The sequence below is a fragment of the Oncorhynchus tshawytscha genome, linkage group LG02 (genome assembly GCF_018296145.1).
Source record: "Oncorhynchus tshawytscha isolate Ot180627B linkage group LG02, Otsh_v2.0, whole genome shotgun sequence".
In the NCBI taxonomy this organism is placed as follows: Eukaryota; Metazoa; Chordata; class Actinopteri; order Salmoniformes; family Salmonidae; genus Oncorhynchus; species Oncorhynchus tshawytscha.
This window is the reverse complement of record NC_056430.1, coordinates 9001516-9025750: the sequence shown is the minus strand read 5'-3', so window position 1 is coordinate 9025750 and position 24235 is coordinate 9001516. Positions and strand designations below refer to the sequence as shown.

General features: G+C 41.8%; 1 protein-coding gene across 1 annotated transcript in view; it reads right to left on the bottom strand.

Moving 5' to 3' along the window:
• Positions 1 to 24235, bottom strand: part of LOC112238339 (collagen alpha-1(II) chain-like) — a 108904-nt gene that overhangs the window by 11555 nt on the left and 73114 nt on the right. Inside the window, 21 exon segments of the mRNA XM_042329976.1 lie at positions 626 to 711; positions 714 to 786; positions 6933 to 6988; positions 7085 to 7136; positions 7264 to 7371; positions 7820 to 7873; positions 8307 to 8360; positions 8854 to 8889; positions 8891 to 8911; positions 9315 to 9368; positions 9615 to 9722; positions 12037 to 12135; positions 12285 to 12383; positions 13675 to 13728; positions 14403 to 14456; positions 15464 to 15517; positions 16121 to 16219; positions 20386 to 20439; positions 20803 to 20901; positions 22166 to 22219; positions 23031 to 23138. Of these exon segments, the coding sequence (XP_042185910.1) occupies positions 626 to 711; positions 714 to 786; positions 6933 to 6988; positions 7085 to 7136; positions 7264 to 7371; positions 7820 to 7873; positions 8307 to 8360; positions 8854 to 8889; positions 8891 to 8911; positions 9315 to 9368; positions 9615 to 9722; positions 12037 to 12135; positions 12285 to 12383; positions 13675 to 13728; positions 14403 to 14456; positions 15464 to 15517; positions 16121 to 16219; positions 20386 to 20439; positions 20803 to 20901; positions 22166 to 22219; positions 23031 to 23138 (1476 nt within the window).

The window sequence follows — 24235 nt, the reverse complement described above, 5'->3', positions numbered from 1 at the left end:
TAGGACCTGTATTGAATAAAGCCTGTAGGACCTGTATTGATTAAAGCCTGTAGGACCTGTATTGATTAAAGCCTGTAGGACCTGTATTGAATAAAGCCTGTAGGACCTGTATTGAATAAAGCCTGTAGGACCTGTATTGATAAAGCCTGTAGGACCTGTATTGATTAAAGCCTGTAGGACCTGTATTGAATAAAGCCTGTAGGACCTGTATTGAATAAAGCCTGTAGGACCCGTATTGATTAAAGCCTGTAGGACCTGTATTGATTAAAGCCTGTAGGACCTGTATTGATTAAAGCCTGTAGGACCTGTATTGAATAAAGCCTGTAGGACCTGTATTGAATAAAGCCTGTAGGACCTGTATTGATTAAAGCCTGTAGGACCTGTATTGAATAAAGCCTGTAGGACCTGTATTGATTAAAGCCTGTAGGACCTGTATTGAATAAAGCCTGTAGGACCTGTATTGAATAAAGCCTGTAGGACGTGTGTTTGAGGACGGTTGTGACAAAAGATGAATTCAGCTTGTATTACCATCTTTTGCTTCAGTAGGGTGCTGGGTTGAATGAGAGTTATCAAGCCCGTCCACTATGCCCCGGGCTGGAGGACGGTACTGTAGTGATAAACTTACAGAGGGACCATCCTCTCCAGCATCTCCCTTCTCTCCAGGGGATCCAGCAGCTCCACGCAGCCCAGCGTCTCCCTGTCTGCCTGGGGTCCACCGTCTCCACGCACACCCTTGGGGCCATCTTTACCAGCAGGGCCAGAGGGCCCAGCAGCACCAGGGTTACCCTGCAGAGACACCATTTATTTATTTATTTTATTTCACCTTTATTTAACAATGTAGGCCAGTTGAGAACAAGTTCTCATTCACAACTGCAACCTGACCAAGATAAAGCAAAGCAGTGCAATACAAACACAACACAGAGTTACACATGGAATAAACAAGCATACAGTCAATAACACAATAGGAAAATCTATATACAGTGTGTGCAAATGAGGTAAGATTAGGGAGGTAAAGGCAATAAATATGCCATAGTGGTGAAGTAATTACAATATAGCAATTAAACACTGGAGTGATAGATGTGCAGAAGATGCATGTGCAAGTAGAGATACTGGAGTGAAAAGGAGCAAAACAATAAATAACAATATGGGGATGAGGTAGTTGGTTGGGCTATTTACAGATGGGCTGTTTACAGGCGCAATGATCGGTAAGCTGCTCTGACAGCTGGTGCTTAAAGTTAGTGAGGGAGATGTGAGACTCCAGCTTTTTTTTTTTTTTGCAATTCGTTCCAGTCATTGGTGGCAGAGAACTGGAAGGAAAGGCGGCCAAAGGAGGAGTTGACTTTGGGGATGACCAGTGAAATATACCTGCTGGAGCACGTGCTACGGGTGGGTGCTGCTATGGTGACCAGTGAGCTGAGATAAAGCAGAGCTTTACCTAGCAAAGACTTATAGATGACCTGGAGCCAGTGGGTTTGGTGACAAATATGTATCGAGGGCAAGCCAACGAGATCATTCAGGTCGCAGTGGTGTGTAGTATATGGGGCTTTGGGGACAAAACGGATGGCACTGTGATAGGCTGCATCCAATTTGCTGAGTAGAGTGTTGGAGGCTATTTTGTAAATTACATCGCCGAAGTCGAGGATTGGTAGGATAGTCAGTTTTACGAGGGTATGTTTGGCAGCATGAGCTGGATGCTTTGTTGCGAAATAGGAAGCCGATTCTAGATTTAATTTTGGATTGGAGATGCTTAATGTGAGTCTGGAGATGCTTAATGTGAGTCTTTACAGTCTAACCAGACACCTAGGTATTTGTAGTTTGTAGCCCACATATTCGAAGTCATAACCGTCCACTACTGATGGGATTAGGTCAATATCCTTCCAGGATACCCGGCCCAGGGCGATTAGAAAGGCCTGCTCGCTGAAGTGTTTTGGGAGCGTTTGACAGTGATGAGGGGTGGTTTGTTTGACCGCGGACCCATTATGGACGCAGACAATGAGGCAGTGATCACTGAGATCCTGGTTGAAGACAGCAGAGGTGTATTTAGAGGGCAGGTTGGTCAGGACGATATCTATGAAGATGCCAGTGTGTACGGATTTATTGATGTACCTGGTAGGTTCCTTGATAATTTGTGTGAGATTGAGGGCATCTAGTTTAGATTGTAGGATGGCCAGGGTGTTAAGCATGTCCCAGTTTAGGTCACCTAACAATACGAACTCTGAAGATAGATGGGGGGCAATCAATTCACATATGGTGTCCAGGGCACAGCTGGGGGGGTGAGGGTGGTCTATAACAAGTGGCAACAGTGAGAGACTTATTTATGGCAAGGTGGATTTTTAAAAGTAGAAGCTCGAACTGTTTGGGCACAGACCTGGATAGTATGACAGAACTCTGCAGGCTATCTCTGCAGTAAATTGCAACTCCACCCCCTTTGGCAGTTCTATCTTGGTGGAAAATGTTGTAGTTGGGGATGAAAAATTCAGAATTTTTGGTGGCCTTTCTAAGCCAGGTTTCAGACACGGCTAGGACATCAGCAGGGTTGGCAGTGTGTGCAAAAGCAGTGAATAAAACAAACTTAGGGAGGAGGCAGTCAGTCAATCAACCAATCAATCAATTCATCACTCAACCGATCAACTGATCAACCAGTAAAACAAGCAACCAATCAAGCAATCAGTCAATCAACCAATCAACAGAGTTTAAACCCAGAAATGTAGACTCTCTGGGACAGTGGAGGCTCATCAGAGGAGGAAGGGGAGGACTATCCTCAGTGAATGTCATAAAAATAAAAATAGTGAAACATTAAAAAAGCTATTATTTTTAGATAAGAATATACTAAAGTAGTGTGTTTGGACTGGTTATTTGGTCAGTGATGAACACATACTGACCGCCCTGTCTTGTGATGGGATGAGGGAATAGTGTTTCCCATTATTTATTCAAAAATGAAGGAGAAGCAAGAGAGAGAGCGCGAGAGAGAGAGCGAGAGAGAGATAGCTACATTTCATATTTTTTTTACTTAGCTACGGAATGCAGCTAGCTAGTTTAGCCTACTCAAACACCCGGCTCAAACAGGGAGGCATGTTATGTTAGCTAGCTGGCTATCCAACACTGGAACTCTTCCAAGTCAAGAAAAGCTCTTAGTTTTATTAATTTATTGCCACCGGGGCCTGCTGGTGTAACTACTAAATTGCTTGCTGACTGTACATTGTACTGCATGATTGTAGCAGGTTTACTAACACATTAGTTCTAGTATGTTGACCATGAGGTGACAACGATGTAGGTTGTATGTAGCGGTTAGCGGTTATGATATGAAGGTTTGGCTTGGTTTCTTTTTGTTCACTGGTCACAGACAGCTGATGTGTTATGCACTGAAGGGAAAAGGTAAGAGAGCACGTAGATGCAAGAAGGAATTATACAATGATCTGTCTGCTATGAAAGTGAATTGTGTTTGCATGTGATCAGGGGTGTATTCATTCTGCCGGTTTTATTTAAAAATGTTTCTTAAACGGAAGCAACAGGGATAAACATATCTGAAATTGTCCAATAGAAATTCTCGTTTGCAACTGTTGGACTAATGATTACACCCTAGATCAGCTAGCAAGATTATTGAATGTGGCAATGTCTGTCACCGTGATTACTCAAAATCTGTGGAACAATATTGTAAACTTCATGGGCTAGTTTGTAGCAACCTCATGACGTGTATAGGGAAAATGAGAGTATCATGTAGTAGCGATACCTATCACTATTAAATTGAACTGGGTGAATGGAAGGTGAATGACAGTCATCCAATATGCTGTAATAGAAATATGGCCATGCTATTTTAACAAAAGAATCATCCTCTCTCATCTTGACCATCACTTCTCTGCCCACAGACTGATAGGAGCAGGTCAGTACTCTCTGTAATAACAACAGATAGGAGCAGGTCAGTACTCTCTGTAATAACAACCATTCAGACTGATAGGAGCAGGTCAGCACTCTCTATAATAACAACAGATAGGAACAGGTCAGTACTCTCTGTAATAACAACAGATAGGAGCAGGTCAGTACTCTCTGTAATAACAACCATTCAGACAGATAGGAGCAGGTCAGTACTCTCTATAATAACAACAGATAGGAGCAGGTCAGTACTCTCTGTAATAACAACAGATAGGAGCAGGTCAGTACTCTCTGTAATAACAACAGATAGGAGAAGGTCAGTACTCTCTGTAATAACAACAGATAGGAGCAGGTCAGTACTCTCTGTAATAACAACAGATAGGAGCAGGTCAGTTTCTCTCTGTAATAACAACAGATAGGAGCAGGTCAGTACTCTCTGTAATAACAACAGATAGGAGCAGGTCAGTACTCTCTGTAATAGCAACAGATAGGAGCAGGTCAGTACTCTCTATAATAACAAGAGATAGGAGCAGGTCAGTACTCTCTATAATAACAACAGATAGGAGCAGGTCAGTACTCTCTGTAATAACAACAGATAGGAGCAGGTCAGTACTCTCTGTAATAACAACAGATAGGAGCAGGTCAGTACTCTCTGTAATAACAACAGATAGGAGCAGGTCAGTACTCTCTGTAATAACAACAGATAGGAGCAGGTCAGTACTCTCTGTAATAACAACAGATAGGAGCAGGTCAGTTTCTCTCTGTAATAACAACAGATAGGAGCAGGTCAGTACTCTCTGTAATAACAACAGATAGGAGCAGGTCAGTACTCTCTGTAATAACAACAGATAGGAGCAGGTCAGTACTCTCTGTAAAAACAACAGATAGGAGCAGGTCAGTACTCTCTATAATAGCAACAGATAGGAGCAGGTCAGTACTCTCTGTAATAACAACAGATAGGAGCAGGTCAGTACTCTCTGTAATAACAACAGATAGGAGCAGGTCAGTACTCTCTGTAATAACAACCATTCAGACAGATAGGAGCAGGTCAGTACTCTCTGTAATAACAACAGATAGGAGCAGGTCAGTACTCTCTGTAATAACAACCATTCAGACAGATAGGAGCAGGTCAGTACTCTCTATAATAACAACAGATAGGAGCAGGTCAGTACTCTCTATAATAGCAACAGATAGGAGCAGGTCAGTACTCTCTGTAAAAACAACAGATAGGAGCAGGTCAGTACTCTCTGTAAAAACAACAGATAGGAGCAGGTCAGTACTCTCTATAATAGCAACAGATAGGAGCAGGTCAGTACTCTCTGTAATAGCAACAGATAGGAGCAGGTCAGTACTCTCTATAATAACAAGAGATAGGAGCAGGTCAGTACTCTCTATAATAACAACAGATAGGTGCAGGTCAGTACTCTCTGTAATAACAACAGATAGGAGCAGGTCAGTACTCTCTGTAATAACAACAGATAGGAGCAGGTCAGTACTCTCTGTAAAAACAACAGATAGGAGCAGGTCAGTACTCTCTATAATAGCAACAGATAGGAGCAGGTCAGTACTCTCTATAATAGCAACAGATAGGAGCAGGTCAGTACTCTCTGTAATAGCAACAGATAGGAGCAGGTCAGTACTCTCTATAATAGCAACAGATAGGAGCAGGTCAGTACTCTCTGTAATAACAACAGATAGGAGCAGGTCAGTACTCTCTGTCAACTCTCTATAATAACAACAGATAGGAGCAGGTCAGTACTCTCTGTAATAACAACAGATAGCAGCAGGTCAGTACTCTCTGTAATAACAACAGATAGGAGCAGGTCAGTACTCTCTGTAATAACAACAGATAGGAGCAGGTCAGTACTCTCTGTAATAACAACCATTCAGACTGATAGGAGCAGGTCAGTACTCTCTGTAATAACAACAGATAGGAGCAGGTCAGTACTCTCTGTAATAACAACCATTCAGAAGAACAGAATGAAACCAGGTTGATATCATCGACATCCAGCGTTATTCACTATAATACTAAATATTATAGTAAGTACTATAGTAAATACTATACTAAATACTATAGTAAATATTATAGTAAGTACTATAGTAAATACTATACTAAATACGATAATAAACATTATAGTAAGTACTATAGTAAATACTATACTAAATACTATAGTAAATATTATACAAAATACTATAATAAATAATATACTAAATATTATACTAAATACTATACTAAGTATTATACTAAATATTATAGTAAATACTATAGTAAATATTATAGTAAGTACTATACTGAATACTATATTAAATACTATATTAAATACTATACTAAGTATTATACTAAATATTGTAGTAAATATTATAGTAAATACTATACTAAATACTACACTAAATATTATACTAAATATTATAGTAAATACTATACTAAATACTATACTAAATAGTATAGTAAATACTATAGTAAATACTACACTAAACACTATACAAAATACTATATTAAATACTATATTAAATATTGTACTAAATACTATAGTAAATATTGTAGAAAATACTACAGTAAATACTATAGTAAATACTATACTACATACTATAATGATGCTGAATGATTCTGTGTTGGTCTGTTTATTGGTTTCAAACCTAGAATGATGCTTGGGATTCCGAACGCAAGGTTCAGTTCGAAATGGAATCCATTTCTGTCGATATGTCTAAGTCTATATATATATACAGCTGGACATTGTGTTGTATAATTTTAACAAAGTGATTGATTTCAACGACTGAATACAGTGGGTGAACACTGTATTCATAATAGTCTGTGTGTTCTGAAAAGTATCAGGAAAAACTTAGAAATACATAAAAGAGATCATCCATTTTGGAAAATGTTTACCAACACGGTTACACCCACAGAAAAACAAGGCCTTTTCTATTCCAGTCAAATCCAACACCTCAGATTACAGAGAACAATCCTAGTATACAAGTAGAACAATCAGTGTCATTTAGTCTTCAGTAACAATGCTCAGGTAAGGTGTTTGAGTTGTGTATCGCTGATAAGTGATTGTACTTACGTTGGGACCAGGTGGCCCGACTCTACCGGCAGCACCAGGAAACCAGTGGCACCCTGTCAGTGAGAGAGGTCGTTGATGAAATGGAAAAATGACAAAACAATATAAAACAACAATGCAGAAATTAAATACACAATATGAGATTTATACTTACAGGGGTCCCTGAGCACCGCGAGCACCTTTAGGTCCAGAAACGCCAGTTGGTCCCTGAAATGAAGGAAATGATCTGATACTATGTTTTATGAAGAAACGTGAAGCAAGTAATTCCAACAGAATATCTGGTAACCAATAAACACCTCGATGTTTTTACATTTCAGGAAAAAGTGAAACTTACGGAAGGTCCAGGAGCTCCAGAGGGTCCCTGGGGTCCAGGGGCACCAGCGTCTCCCTTCTGACCACCCTCTCCCTGCTCTCCTTTGGCTCCGGGCTGACCATCAGATCCCTGGGGTTGGGACACGGGGAGAAAGACAGCTCAGACAGCTACTTGCTTGATTTATTTTATTTTTTATTTCACCTTTATTTAACCAGGTAGGCAAGTTGAGAACAAGTTCTAATTTACAATTGCGACCTGGCCAAGATAAAGCAAAGCAGTTCGACACATACAACAACACAGAGTTACACATGGAATAAACAAACATACAGTCAATAATACAGTATAAACAAGTCTATATACAATGTGAGCAAATGAGGTGAGAAGGGAGGTAAAGGCAAAAAAAGGCCATGGCTTCAACATACAACAAGCAGCAGGGGTCATCATCCCCTTCTATTTAATCATCCATTTAAATGGATGAGACGGTCCCTGTAAATGTGGCAGTCCGGGATGTTGACGGTAGGACTGACAGTGAGAGAAAGCGCATCAACAGTACATTGTCCTTGGTGAAGGTACTTACAGGAGGCCCAGCGAAGCCAGCAGGCCCAGGAGGTCCGGTCTCACCCCTGTCTCCCTGTTAGGAGAGAACACAGGGAACAAGTTGAGTAGAATACACTTCCCCTAACATACCCTTCTTCAAATGACGTATCATGTACCGTATCAACTTCTGTGTTCATTCAATTGTTCTATTGAGAGCTGGAGAGTATAGCAAGACAACAGGATTCTCTACTCTGGATCAGTACAGAGGCCTAGAGAGGGCAGTAGACCCTAATCAGACAGCTGGGGCAAAGTAAAAAACAACAACATATTTCTGATGTAATGAATGCCATTTAGCAGACACTTTTATCCAAAGCGTTTTGCACATGTTAAACATATTGGTGGCCACGGTAACCAAACCCACAACCCTGGTGTTGCAAACGTCATGTTCTACCAACTGATCTACACGGGACCACAAGTCATTTTTTACTTTATCCTAATTTGTGTGTGTGTGTGTGTGTGGTACCTACAGGAGCACCACGGGCACCGGCAGCACCGGAAGGTCCAGATGGACCAGATTCACCCTATAGGAGGAAACACAGAGGTCAGAGGTCAGTCATAAGTCCATATATCTTTATCATACATCTTTTATCTTTATCATACAGATACCAGTCCACATATCACACCTTATATGGGCTGTCTGTATCACACAGATACCAGTCCATAATTCACACCTTATATGGACTGTCTTTCTCATACAGATACCAGTCCATAAATCACACCTTATATGGACTGTCTTTCTCATACAGATACCAGTCCATAAATCACACCTTATATGGACTGTCTTTCTCATACAGATACCAGTCCATAAATCACACCTTATATGGACTGTCTTTCTCATACAGATACCAGTCCATAAATCACACCTTATATGGACTGTCTGTATCATATAGTTCGTGAGAGGTAACCTCCCAACAGATGATATGGCTATATGTATTTTTCTTCTTCTGACTGATCTAATACAATCATTAAAATAATCAATGAACTATTATTCAAGTTTAAAGACAAATTGCTCACCTTCTCTCCGTTGGGACCAGCTGGGCCGGGGGGGAGGACCAATGGGACCAGTCAAACCCTAGAAGAGTTACGGAAAAGAGAAATGTTTCAGAACAATATCTAGTATATCTGTCCATTTGCTGTTGTTTCACTGTACACAAATACCCGTGAACAAATGAACAATTTAAGTGTAGTGTGTAAACATGGAATTGCTGAGGGAATATTTAAATGTGTTGAATATTAAATGGTAGAGTGAGTGAGGTCATCAATGTGTTGAATATTAAATGGTAGAGTGAGTGAGGTCATCAATGTGTTGAATATTAAATGGTAGAGTGAGTGAGGTCATCAATGTGTTGAATATTAAATGGTAGAGTGAGTGAGTACATCAATGTGTTGACTATTAAATGGTAGAGTGAGTGAGGTCATAGGGCTGGGTGATACGGTGGATGATGATGATGATGATGAGGATGAGGGTCACTCACTCTTGAGCCGTCTTTGCCAGAAGCACCCTCGGGTCCCTTCTCTCCGTTGTCACCCTGTGGAACACAAACACAATTACATTATAATTGCATTACTAACTGCATATAATTCAATATGCAATCACATCAATTGTTGCCAAACATACATCTGTTACTATTGTCTCAAGCAGATCCTGTTGCTAAGGCCACGCCCCTTTCACAGTTTATTACTATTATGAATCATATTGCGTTACATTTCATTGCGTTGGCTACATTACATTAACATGACTGTTCCTCTGCTGCTCTCGAGCAGGCACCACTTACTCTGTCTCCCTTAGGTCCGGGGATGCCTGAGGCCCCTCTCTCTCCGGGCATACCCTGCAGACCGGGGGGTCCCTGGGCACCCGATGCGCCACCTGGTCCGATCGCTCCCTGGAAAACAGAACAGAATGGACACAAACACTGTCAACAGCTGCAGGGACACCGTAGGAAAGGTAACGGAATGCAGAAGGGTATGTTGTTGTTTACTCGTCTCATTATATGCCCAACGATATTTGTCCCTCAGGCATGAACCAAATATATGGAATTGAATGGAATGGATGGAATATAACAGAACAGTATTCTCCCTACAATGAGGAAATAGACCTGTTCACAGGGATATGATTCATCATGAGGAAATAGACCTGTTCACAGGGACATGATTCATCATGAGGAAATAGACCTGTACACAGGGACATGATTCATCATGAGGAAATAGACCTGTTCACAGGGATATGATTCACAATGAGGAAATAGACCTGTTCACAGGGATATGATTCACCATGAGGAAATAGACACAGGGATATGATTCATCATGAGGAAATAGACCTGTTCACAGGGATATGATTCACAATGAGGAAATAGACCTGTTCACAGGGATATGATTCACCATGAGGAAATAGACACAGGGATATGATTCATCATGAGGAAATAGACCTGTTCACAGGGACATGATTCACAATGAGGAAATAGACCTGTTCACAGGGACATGATTCACCATGAGGAAATAGACACAGGGATATGATTCATCATGAGGAAATAGACACAGGGATATGATTCACAATGAGGAAATAGACCTGTTCACAGGGATATGATTCACCATGAGGAAATAGACACAGGGATATGATTCATCATGAGGAAATAGACACAGGGATATGATTCACAATGAGGAAATAGACCTGTTCACAGGGATATGATTCACCATGAGGAAATAGACACAGGGATATGATTCATCATGAGGAAATAGACCTGTTCACAGGGATATGATTCACCATGAGGAAATAGACACAGGGACATGATTCATCATGAGGAAATAGACCTGTTCACAGGGATATGATTCATCATGAGGAAATAGACACAGGGACATGATTCATCATGAGGAAATAGACCTGTTCACAGGGATATGATTCATCATGAGGAAATAGACACAGGGATATGATTTATCAAAAGAAACAACATCAAATACAAGGAGAATTGTACCCAGTGGGTAAGTAATATAATATTGTAATTTCAAAAGATACCTTCAGGGGTATCCACATCTTCATCATTAAACTTAAAAAAAATGTAATTTCCTTTCTGATATGAGATGGTTTCAGAGTATAGTGTATTTGAGAACCATTCTAAGGTTGTTTGGGCCGTAATTCAGTTTTCCATTGCAATATGCATGCTCAATCAGCACAGCTAAAGTAAAGTATAGGACATGATTTCAAACAGTATTTGATCTGAGGTCTGAGCTGTTTATAGCGTTGACATTGTTGTTGTTGTTCTTCTACTACACTGAGTAAACCAAACATTATGAACAACTTCCTAATATTGAGTTAAACCCCTTTACTAGTGTGATTCCAGCTAGTAAACCGCACATTCTACCAGCCTGGATGACATTCTACTAGCCTGGGTGGTATTCTACAGGCTGGGTGACATTCTACTAGCCTGGGTGGTATTCTACAGCCTGGGTGGTATTCTACAGCCTGGGTGGTATTCTACAGCCTGGGTGGTATTCTACAGCCTGGGTGGTATTCTACAGGCTGGGTGGTATTCTACCAGCCTGGGTGATATTCTATTAGCCTGGTTGACATTCTATTGTCCCGGGTGACATTCTACCAGCCTGGGCGACATTCTACGAGCCTGGGTGACATTCTACTAGGCTGGATGACATTCTACCAGCCTGGGTGACAGTTTACTATCCTGGGTGACATTCTACCAGACTGGGTGGTATTCTACTAGCCTGGATGACATTCTACCAGTCTGGGTGGTAATTCTACTAGCCTGGATGACATTCTACCAGTCTGGGTGACATTCTACCAGCCTGGGTGACATTCTACCATCCTGGGTGACATTCTACCAGTCTGGGTGACATTCTACCAGTCTGGGTGACATTCTACCAGTCTGGGTGACATTCTACCAGTCTGGGTGACATTCTACCAGCCTGGGTGACATTCTACCAGCCTGGGTGACATTCTACCATCCTGGGTGACATTCTACCAGTCTGGGTGGTATTCTACTAGCCTGGGTGACATTCTACAATCCTGGGTGACATTCTACTAGCCTGGGTGACATTCTACCAGTCTGGGTGGTATTCTACTAGCCTGGGTGACATTCTACTAGCCTGGGTGACAGTTTACTAGCCTGGGTGACATTCTACTAGCCAAGGGTCCAACATCTGGAATATTAGGTATGTGAGAAGGTCTCCACAGTGTGTTTCTCTCACCTTGGGTCCGTCAGTTCCAGGAGTTCCAGGCAGACCACGAGGTCCCTGCAGCCCCTGAGGCCCAGCACCTCCTCTCTCTCCTGGGAAACCACGCTCACCCTACAGGGTGACAGACAGAGACAGGGATGGATGGTTCATAGTATTGCTCAGCAATACTCCGTATGAGTTCCTCCTATTCTCCATAATGGGAGTTAGCTATATGAACATTGTAGGTGTTGGAGATGAGAGGTGGAGGAGATTAAACTCACTCTGGGTCCAGTGGCACCAGCAGCTCCACCCTCTCCTGGAACACCCATGTCACCGGGCTTGCCCCCCTCACCAGGTGGGCCGGGAGGTCCGGGCAGACCCTGTATACAGGAAGCAAATCAATGAATCAATCAGTGAATCAATCAATCAACTAACCAAGTGGCTATTGTTATCTCTTGGGAAGTGTAGTTGAGTGTCAATGTGATTGGACACATGTAGTCCATATGTCAATGTGATTGGACACATGTAGTCTATGTGATACTGTATATGATGGGAGCATGTGAACGCAGTGTGACAGACAGACAGACAGACAGACAGACAGACAGACAGACAGACAGACAGACAGACAGACAGACAGACAACGCAGAGTGACAGACAGACAGACAGACAGACAGACAGACAGACAGACAGACAACGCAGAGTGACAGACAGACAGACAGACAGACAGACAGACAGACAGACAGACAGACAGACAGACAGACAGACAGACAGACAGACAGACAGACAGACAGACAACGCAGAGTGACAGACAGACAGACAGACAGACAGACAGACAGACAGACAGACAGACAGACAGACAGACAGACAGTGAACGCAGAGTGACAGACAGACAGACAGACAGACAGACAGACAGACAGACAGACAGACAGACAGACAGACAGACAGACAGACAGACAGACAACGCAGAGTGACAGACAGACAGACAGACAGACAGACAGACAACGCAGAGTGACAGACAGACAGACAGACAGACAGACAGACAGACAGACAGACAGACAGACAGACAGACAGACAGACAGACAGACAGACAGACAGAGACAGACAACACAGAGTGACAGACAGACAGACAGACAGACAGACAGACAGACAACGCAGAGTGACAGACAGACAGACAGACAGACAGACAGACAGACAGACAGACAGACAGACAGACAGACAGACAGACAGACAGACAGACAACGCAGAGTGACAGACAGACAGACAGACAGACAGACAGACAGACAGACAGACAGACAGACAGACAGACAGACAGACAGACAGACAACACAGAGTGACAGACAGACAGACAGACAGACAGACAGACAGACAGACAGACAGACAGACAACGCAGAGTGACAGACAGACAGACAGACAGACAGACAGACAGACAGACAGACAGACAGTGAACGCAGAGTGACAGACAGACAGACAGACAGACAGACAGACAGACAGACAGACAGACAGACAGACAGACAGACAGACAACGCAGAGTGACAGACAGACAGACAGACAGACAGACAGACAGACAGACAGACAGACAGACAGACAGACAGACAGACAGACAGACAGACAGACAGACAGACAGACAGTGAACGCAGAGTGACAGACAGACAGAGACAGACAGACACTAACCTGGAAGCCAGAAGGTCCAGGCTGTCCTTGCTCTCCTCTTTCTCCAGCAGGGCCCTGTGGTAAACGCAGGGTTAACACTGAGCATTATAGCTGTGGCTGGGCTGCCGTGAAAAACTCATTAAGAATTGTGCCTTTAAACTCAATTGACACAAGTCATTGTGAACAAGTTGGTCTTATCTTGTCGATTCATTCTTACAATAATCATACAATCTTACATCCACAACGAAACATAAATCAGAAAGGTTAGCGAGCTGTGAATTGACAACGACACCTGTTGAACACTGAGGATTATATCCAGCCTGGGGAGGCTTGAGTTATCAGGTCGTTTTAGAGTGTGATTGGACAGGTAGAGATACTCACAGCAGCAGAGTGTGTTTGGACAGGTAGAGATACACACAGCAGCAGAGTGTGATTGGACAGGTAGAGATACTCACAGCAGCAGAGTGTGATTGGACAGGTAGAGATACACACAGCAGCAGAGTGTGATTGGACAGGTAGAGATACTCACAGCAGCAGAGTGTGATTGGACAGGTAAAGATACTCACAGCAGCAGAGTGTGATTGGACAGGTAAAGATACTCACAGCAGCAGAGTGTGATTGGACAGGTAAAGATACTCACAGCAGCAGAGTGTGATTGGACAGGTAAAGATACTCACAGCAGCAGTGTGATTGGACAGGTAAAGATACTCACAGCAGCAGAGTGTGATTGGACAGGTAAAGATACTCACAGCAGGGCCAGGTGGTCCAGCAGCTCCAGTCTCACCATCCTTTCCAGGAAGACCCTATAGGGAGAGAGAGAGAGGGATGTGAGAGAAGGAGAGAAAGGGAGAGAGAGATAAGCCTTGACTATGTACAGACTCAGTGAGCATAGCCTTGCTATTGAGAAAGGCCGCCATAGGCAGACATGGCTCTCAAGAGAAGACAGGCTATGTGCTCACTGCCCACAAAATGAGGTGGAAACTGAGCTGCACTTCCTTACCTCCTGCCCAATGTATGACCATATTAGAGAGACATGTTTCCCTCAGATTACACAGATCCACAAAGAATTCGAAAACAAATCCAATTTTGAAAAACTCCCATATCTACTGGGTGAAATTCCACAGTGTGCCATCACAACAGCAAGATTTGTGACCTGTTGCCACGAGAAAAGGGCAACCAGTGAAGAACAAACACCATTGTAAATACAACCCATATTTATGCTTATTTATTTTATCTTGTGTCCTTTAGCCATTTGTACATTGTTAGAACACTGTATATATATATAATATGACATTTGTAATGTCTTTACTGTTTTGAAACTTCTGTATGTGTAATGTTTACTGTTAATTTTTGTTGTTTTTCACTTTATATATTCACTTTGTATGTTGTCTACCTCACTTGCTTTGGCAATGTTAACACATGTTTCCCATGCCAATAAAGCCCTTGAATTGAATTGAATTGAATTGATATCACCAGTGTGGAGGCCATACATGGGGCCATGGGAGCCAGTTGACTGATATATGTAATTATAACTATCACTACTGGTTGGGGATAAACTGAGTACGTGGAATGGTTTCCTAACAATACCAGTGTTTTCTACATATTTTACATTATATATAATATCATCAAAAATAGGGTTAGCAGGCTATTTATGATTTGCTGCAGTATTTGGTTGAATCGGAATTTATTCCTGAAAGCATTTCACATTTCTAATCCGTTCTAAGAGGGCATAAGGTATGTTTACTCTGCCACATTTCTACCCATAATGCAGTCTGTGTCTGTCTGGGTGATCAACAGAGAAATGACTTACCCTCAGACCTGGGGCACCAAGAAGCCCCTTTTCGCCTCCCTTCCCAGGCTCACCCTAGTCACAGGAAAACACACCCACCAGTCAGTCACAGAGGATATCCAGCTGTATCCCCAGTAGACAAACACTGTCCATGGCAGCTAGTGTCCAAGCTCTGAGTAAAGCCCTACTCAGGAGATATATCATCTCCATATTTTAAAATACATCAATCAATCAATCAATCATCCAATCAAACACCCAATAAATAAATAAATAAATCAACCAATCAATCAACCAATCAAAAAACAAATAAATAAATCACTCAATCATCCAATCAAACACCCAATAAATAAATAAATAAATCAACCAATCAATCAACCAATCAAAAAACAAATAAATAAATCACTCAATCATCCAATCAAACACCCAATAAACAAATAAATCAATCAATCAACCAATCAAACACCCAATAAATATGTCAATCAATCAACCAATCAAACACCCAATAAATCAATCAATCAACCAATCAAACACCCAATAAATAAATAAATCACTTAATCATCCAATCAAACACCCAATAAAATCAATCAATCACTCAATCAATCAAACACATAATTAATCAATCAACCAATCAAACACCCAATAAATAAATCAATCAATCAATCTAACAGTGACACTCACATTGGCTCCCTTGGGTCCGGGGAATCCCATCACGCCAGGCTGACCGCGGGCTCCCATAGGGCCAGGGGGCCCGGGGCGACCATCCTCACCAGCAGCACCCTACATGGTGAACCCAGGAGGGTCAGTCCATCAATTCATCTTGCAATCACATTTATTTGTGAAGCCCATCTTTCATCAGCAGATGAGACATACTAATAACGTAAAGTCATATCTGACTGGGAAGTCTGGATGGATATTTGATAGAGTTGCATATGAATTCAATGTGAAAGTAAATCGTCAAGTCATGCACCTGAGGGATTTTCTACACGGTCAGAGTCAATGATGTATATAAACCCAGTCAGTCATCTAGTGTCTATATAAATCACTGGTCAGAGTCCTGGGAACATACTGATTCATCTAGTGTCTATATAAATCACTGGTCAGAGTCCTGGGAACGTACTGATTCATCTAGTGTCTATATAAATCACTGGTCAGAGTCCTGGGAAAATACTGATTCATCTAGTGTCTATATAAATCATTGGTCAGAGTCCTGTGAAAATACTGATTCATCTAGTGTCTATATAAATCACTGGTCAGAGTCCTGTGAACATGCTGATTCATCTAGTGTCTATATAAATCATTGGTCAGAGTCCTGGGAAAATACTGATTCATCTAGTGTCTATATAAATGACTGGTCAGAGTCCTGGGAAAATACTGATTCATCTAGTGTCTATATAAATCACTGGTCAGAGTCCTGTGAACGTACTGATTCATCTAGTGTCTATATAAATCACTGGTCAGAGTCCTGGGAAAATACTGATTCATCTAGTGTCTATATAAATCACTGGTCAGAGTCCTGTGAACGTACTGATTCATCTAGTGTCTATATAAATCATTGGTCAGAGTCCTGGGAAAATACTGATTCATCTAGTGTCTATATAAATCACTGGTCAGAGTCCTGGGAACATACTGATTCATCTAGTGTCTATATAAATCACTGGTCAGAGTCCTGGGAACATACTGATTCATCTAGTGTCTATATAAATCACTGGTCAGAGTCCTGGGAACATACTGATTCATCTAGTGTCTATATAAATCATTGGTCAGAGTCCTGGGAAAATACTGATTCATCTAGTGTCTATATAAATCACTGGTCAGAGTCCTGTGAAAATACTGATTCATCTAGTGTCTATATAAATCATTGGTCAGAGTCCTGTGAAAATACTGATTCATCTAGTGTCTATATAAATCACTGGTCAGAGTCCTGGGAACATACTGATTCATCTAGTGTCTATATAAATCACTGGTCAGAGTCCTGTGAACGTACTGATTCATCTAGTGTCTATATAAATCACTGGTCAGAGTCCTGTGAACGTACTGATTCATCTAGTGTCTATATAAATCACTGGTCAGAGTCCTGGGAACATACTGATTCATCTAGTGTCTATATAAATCACTGGTCAGAGTCCTGGGAACGTACTGATTCATCTAGTGTCTATATAAATCACTGGTCAGAGTCCTGGGAACGTACTGATTCATCTAGTGTCTATATAAATCACTGGTCAGAGTCCTGGGAACATACTGATTCATCTAGTGTCTATATAAATCACTGGTCAGAGTCCTGGGAACATACTGATTCATCTAGTGTCTATATAAATCACTGGTCAGAGTCCTGGGAACGTACTGATTCATCTAGTGTCTATATAAATCACTGGTCAGAGTCCTGGGAACGTACTGATTCATCTAGTGTCTATATAAATCACTGGACAGAGTCCTGGGAACATACTGATTCATCTAGTGTCTATATAAATCACTGGTCAGAGTCCTGGGAACATGCTGATTCATCTAGTGTCTATATAAATCACTGGTCAGAGTCCTGGGAACGTACTGATTCATCTAGTGTCTATATAAATCACTGGTCAGAGTCCTGGGAACATACTGATTCATCTAGTGTCTATATAAATCACTGGTCAGAGTCCTGGGAACGTACTGATTCATCTAGTGTCTATATAAATCACTGGTCAGAGTCCTGGGAAAATACTGATTCATCTAGTGTCTATATAAATCATTGGTCAGAGTCCTGTGAACGTACTGATTCATCTAGTGTCTATATAAATCATTGGTCAGAGTCCTGGGAAAATACTGATTCATCTAGTGTCTATATAAATCACTGGTCAGAGTCCTGGGAACGTACTGATTCATCTAGTGTCTATATAAATCATTGGTCAGAGTCCTGGGAAAATACTGATTCATCTAGTGTCTATATAAATCACTGGTCAGAGTCCTGTGAAAATACTGATTCATCTAGTGTCTATATAAATCATTGGTCAGAGTCCTGTGAACGTACTGATTCATCTAGTGTCTATATAAATCACTGGTCAGAGTCCTGGGAAAATACTGATTCATCTAGTGTCTATATAAATCATTGGTCAGAGTCCTGGGAACATACTGATTCATCTAGTGTCTATATAAATCATTGGTCAGAGTCCTGGGAAAATACTGATTCATCTAGTGTCTATATAAATCACTGGTCAGAGTCCTGTGAAAATACTGATTCATCTAGTGTCTATATAAATCATTGGTCAGAGTCCTGTGAAAATACTGATTCATCTAGTGTCTATATAAATCACTGGTCAGAGTCCTGGGAAAATACTGATTCATCTAGTGTCTATATAAATCACTGGTCAGAGTCCTGTGAACGTACTGATTCATCTAGTGTCTATATAAATCACTGGTCAGAGTCCTGGGAAAATACTGATTCATCTAGTGTCTATATAAATCACTGGTCAGAGTCCTGGGAACATACTGATTCATCTAGTGTCTATATAAATCACTGGTCAGAGTCCTGGGAACGTACTGATTCATCTAGTGTCTATATAAATCACTGGTCAGAGTCCTGGGAACGTACTGATTCATCTAGTGTCTATATAAATCACTGGTCAGAGTCCTGGGAACATACTGATTCATCTAGTGTCTATATAAATCACTGGTCAGAGTCCTGGGAACATACTGATTCATCTAGTGTCTATATAAATCACTGGTCAGAGTCCTGGGAACGTACTGATTCATCTAGTGTCTATATAAATCACTGGTCAGAGTCCTGGGAACGTACTGATTCATCTAGTGTCTATATAAATCACTGGACAGAGTCCTGGGAACATACTGATTCATCTAGTGTCTATATAAATCACTGGTCAGAGTCCTGGGAACATGCTGATTCATCTAGTGTCTATATAAATCACTGGTCAGAGTCCTGGGAACGTACTGATTCATCTAGTGTCTATATAAATCACTGGTCAGAGTCCTGGGAACATACTGATTCATCTAGTGTCTATATAAATCATTGGTCAGAGTCCTGGGAACGTACTGATTCATCTAGTGTCTATATAAATCATTGGTCAGAGTCCTGGGAACATACTGATTCATCTAGTGTCTATATAAATCACTGGTCAGAGTCCTGGGAACGTACTGATTCATCTAGTGTCTATATAAATCACTGGTCAGAGTCCTGGGAACGTACTGATTCATCTAGTGTCTATATAAATCACTGGTCAGAGTCCTGTGAACGTACTGATTCATCTAGTGTCTATATAAATCACTGGTCAGAGTCCTGGGAACGTACTGATTCATCTAGTGTCTATATAAATCACTGGTCAGAGTCCTGGGAACGTACTGATTCATCTAGTGTCTATATAAATCACTGGTCAGAGTCCTGGGAACGTACTGATTCATCTAGTGTCTATATAAATCACTGGTCAGAGTCCTGGGAACGTACTGATTCATCTAGTGTCTATATAAATCACTGGTCAGAGTCCTGGGAACATACTGATTCATCTAGTGTCTATATAAATCACTGGTCAGAGTCCTGGGAACGTACTGATTCATCTAGTGTCTATATAAATCACTGGTCAGAGTCCTGGGAACGTACTGATTCATCTAGTGTCTATATAAATCACTGGTCAGAGTCCTGGGAACATACTGATTCATCTAGTGTCTATATAAATCACTGGTCAGAGTCCTGTGAACGTACTGATTCATCTAGTGTCTATATAAATCACTGGTCAGAGTCCTGGGAACATACTGATTCATCTAGTGTCTATATAAATCACTGGTCAGAGTCCTGGGAACATACTGATTCATCTAGTGTCTATATAAATCACTGGTCAGAGTCCTGGGAACGTACTGATTCATCTAGTGATCAAGTTCATGTTTAAAATAAAAATGTAAAATAAACATATTTTTTTACAGTCATTGATCAAAACAAACAACAAGCACAGTGTACTTACACCAGGTCCAACTTTGCCTTGAGGACCAGTATCTCCAGGACGACCAGTAAGACCCTACAGGACAAGCAGAGAGACACATTTGGATCAAACTTCCTAAAAGCCTTGAGAAATTCAACTCGGACTCATCAAAACTCTAACGTGTGTGAGTCAAATCTCCAGTGATCATGTCTTGGTAGAGCAGCCATTGCACCTATATGAGCCTATATGTTTAATGATGTCAGAGATTTGAGACCAAACTACAGTAACATATAATCACAAAAGACCTGGGGTAGCATAGGTACAACGTGATGATGTCAAAAACTACAGAGATAATGTATTGAGTTATTCAGTCATAGTTTGGAGAACTATTCTATCTGACCAGAGCATTGATACATACTGCTGTTACAGACGGCAGAACGATATTAGAGTGGAACTTACTCTTGCGCCAGGAAGACCGGGCTCGCCAGGGCGACCAGGGTCACCGCCGGCTCCCTTAGGGCCGGACACGCCGCCGACTCCACGCTCGCCAGGGGCTCCCTGGATTAAGAGGACAAATGTGCTACTCAATGGAGAATCTCAATCAATCAATCAATCAATTAAGACCAACGCCAGTTGTTCCCTGTATAAGGAGGTCAAATGATACAGTTACTCAGTGGAGATCAATCAATCAATCAATTAATCAATCGATTAATCACTAAATTAACCAATCAAGACACATCTAACTCCACAGACACTTTATATGAGGCTACAGTGGACCCTGCATTACCAAATGAACTGAAGACGCTCTGAAGGAAGTGTCTGACACTGTGACTGAAATGTAAGCCTGTGTGTTTGTCCCTTAATAAACCTCAACAGATCATTACAGATATCTGTTCCTTTATCTTTTTTTCTGGGACAGTCATCTTGTGAAGAAGTGTCATGGAGGTTTAGATTATTTTTAAGAAGGACAATGAGTCAGTCACTCCGGGGCGAATCCTCGCTTCCATTTAAGTCAAATTGACATTAATTTGACTTGAGTGGCAGTTAGAATTCACCTCTATGTGGATAACATCCTCTCCGTCTAGTCACTTCACACCGAGGCTACGCTAGGCAACCGGGCCTCTGAGGACGTGGAAATGACATGTCAAAATGACGGGAGTCAATTGTCTTTGACATGATGAACTGAGAAAATATCCCTTCTGACTCATTCACCATATTTAATGAATAGGAATTTTTAAAAAGTGAACAATATATTAATTTATGATGAAATGAAATGCTTTTAGTCTGAGACATTGGGTCTAAAGTTGGTGGTGTGGATGAGGTTTGGTGCTGACCTCTGGTGGTTAATAGCGGAATTACAGTTGACTCCACTGACACCAACAGAAGCTCCGTCTTTCTTTGTGACTCATCATTTTCTGTCATTCACAGCTGTGACTAAATATTGTCGCAGAATATTTAGTCAGATTGGGTTGCAATTGCCTGAGGATTCCAATATATCATGCGATTTGAGTCAGCGAGGAAGAATCGTCACTAATATTCAAACACGGGGATGTTTAACTGTGGATTCAATGCTCAGCTAACTGCGTGTATAACCCTGCAGTGCTGTGGATGAGTCTATCTGCCGTGATCGCCATGGTTTCAGATTTACAGCCATGTCACTGCTGACTCATGTATTATAGAATTCATCTCCCTAGTCCTGCCAGTTTTAGAGTAGCCTATTCAGTTGAGGGTGAACGTATCCTGTACCACAGCAGTTAGTTTCCCATCCCCTTAATAACAATAATCCCATCCTCTGGGACCACGTTGTCATGGTGAAGCTTACCTTGGGACCAGCCAGACCATCCTGACCTGGGAAACCACGGTTACCGGGGGCGCCCTAAACAAACAAAAAACAACAACAACAGGGTTCAGGGTTAGGTCAGGAAGAAAAGAAGAGAAGAAAAACCGATTGAACATTTAACGCTGGGAGTGAGACCATCGTGTGATGAATATAACATGGAACGGACAGCCCGTTCTGTGTCCGCACACAGGTCTAGCAGCTGCTCATGTCATTTCCTCAGTTTTACGGCATGCAGAACACATAGCGCCTCGGCAAGTGGTTTTGGAATGATAGGTGGCCGTGTGTATTCTGACGGGGAGATAACATGGGTGATGACATGGGTGATCACATGGGTGATCACATGGGTGATAACATGAACGATAACATGGGTGATGACATGGGTGATCACATGGGTGATCACATGGGTGATAACATGGGTGATCACATGGGTGATAACATGAACGATAACATGGGTGATGACATGGGTGATAACATGGGTGATAACATGGGTGATGACATGGGTGATAACATGGGTGATAACATGGGTGATGACATGGATGATAACATGGGTGATAACATGGGTGATGACATGGGTGATCACATAGGTGATAACATGGGTGATGACATGGGTGATAACATGGGTGATAACATGGGTGATAACATGGGTGATGACATGGGTGATAACATGGGTGATAACATGGGTGATGGCATGGGTGATAACATGGGTGATCACATGGGTGATCACATGGGTGATCACACAGGTGATAACATGGGTGATAACATGGGTGATCACATAGGTGATAACATGGGTGATAACATGGGTGATCACATAGGTGATAACATGGGTGATGACATGGGTGGTACTCACTCTCTCTCCGGGAGGTCCAAGAGGTCCAGCAGCGCCGGGCTCTCCTCTGGGTCCCCTCTTCCCCTCCTCTCCTGCAGGGCCAAGTGCTCCTTGTGGACCGGCTGGTCCCTAAACAAAAACAACTGGATGTCAGTAATCACAGTTAATGCTCCAGTTTCAACTGTTCTGCCTGCGGCTATGGAACCCTGACCTGTTCACCGGACGTGCTACCTTGTCCCAGACCTGCTGTTTTCAACTCTCTAGAGACAGCAGGAGCGGTAGAGATACTCTGAATGATCGGCTATGAAAAGCCAACTGACATTTACTCCTGAGGTGCTGACCTGTTGCACCCTCGACAACAACTGTGATTATTATTATTTGACCATGCTGGTCATCTATGAACATTTGAACATCTTGGCCATATTCTGTTATAATCTCCACCTAGCACAGCCAGAAGAGGACTGGCCACCCCTCATAGCCTGGTTCATCTCTAGGTTTCTTCTTAGCATCTGGCCTTTCTAGGGAGTTTTTCCTAGCCACCGTGCTTCTACACCTGCATTGCTTGCTGTTTGGGGTTTTAGGCTGGGTTTCTGTACAGCACTTGTAAGATGTAAGAAGGGCTTTATAAATAAATTTGATTGGATTTAATATCCATCATCTCTAAAAATCAATCAATTCAATTGACAGATTGTACTGCAAGATGACTTGAGGTTGAGGGCACTATAGCCAAGATACTAAGAAGGGAGAGAAACTGTTGAAGATGCTAACATGCTGATGTTAGGTGAAGATGGGTGGGAAGACTCAACAAAAAGAGGAAGTGGAAGTCTTATCATTAAGTAAGATCTCTGCAGCTTGGTAAATACTTTGGGGGGTCAGAGTTTTCTCATGATAAATAAGCCATCTTGATTTTCTTTTTAGAAACTATCATAAAATGTTTTTCTGTTTGCTTGCCTGCGCCATTAGTTGTCCTAATGTTGGATTGTTGAGCGGTAATAAATAAATAGGACTCCCTTGTGACCAGTTACAAACTCTGTTACCGTCTAGAAGAAATCTGGGATGCTCTCCATACTGTGTGTGTGTTTCATGGGGTGTTATAAACTCTTGGACCTTGTCCAGTATGTTGAGGCATTACTTAGCTATCAGAGAGGAAAGATGAAAGAATGATGGAGACATACAAGAGAGAGACAGAGAGACAAAGACAGAGACAGAGAGAGAGAGAGACAGAG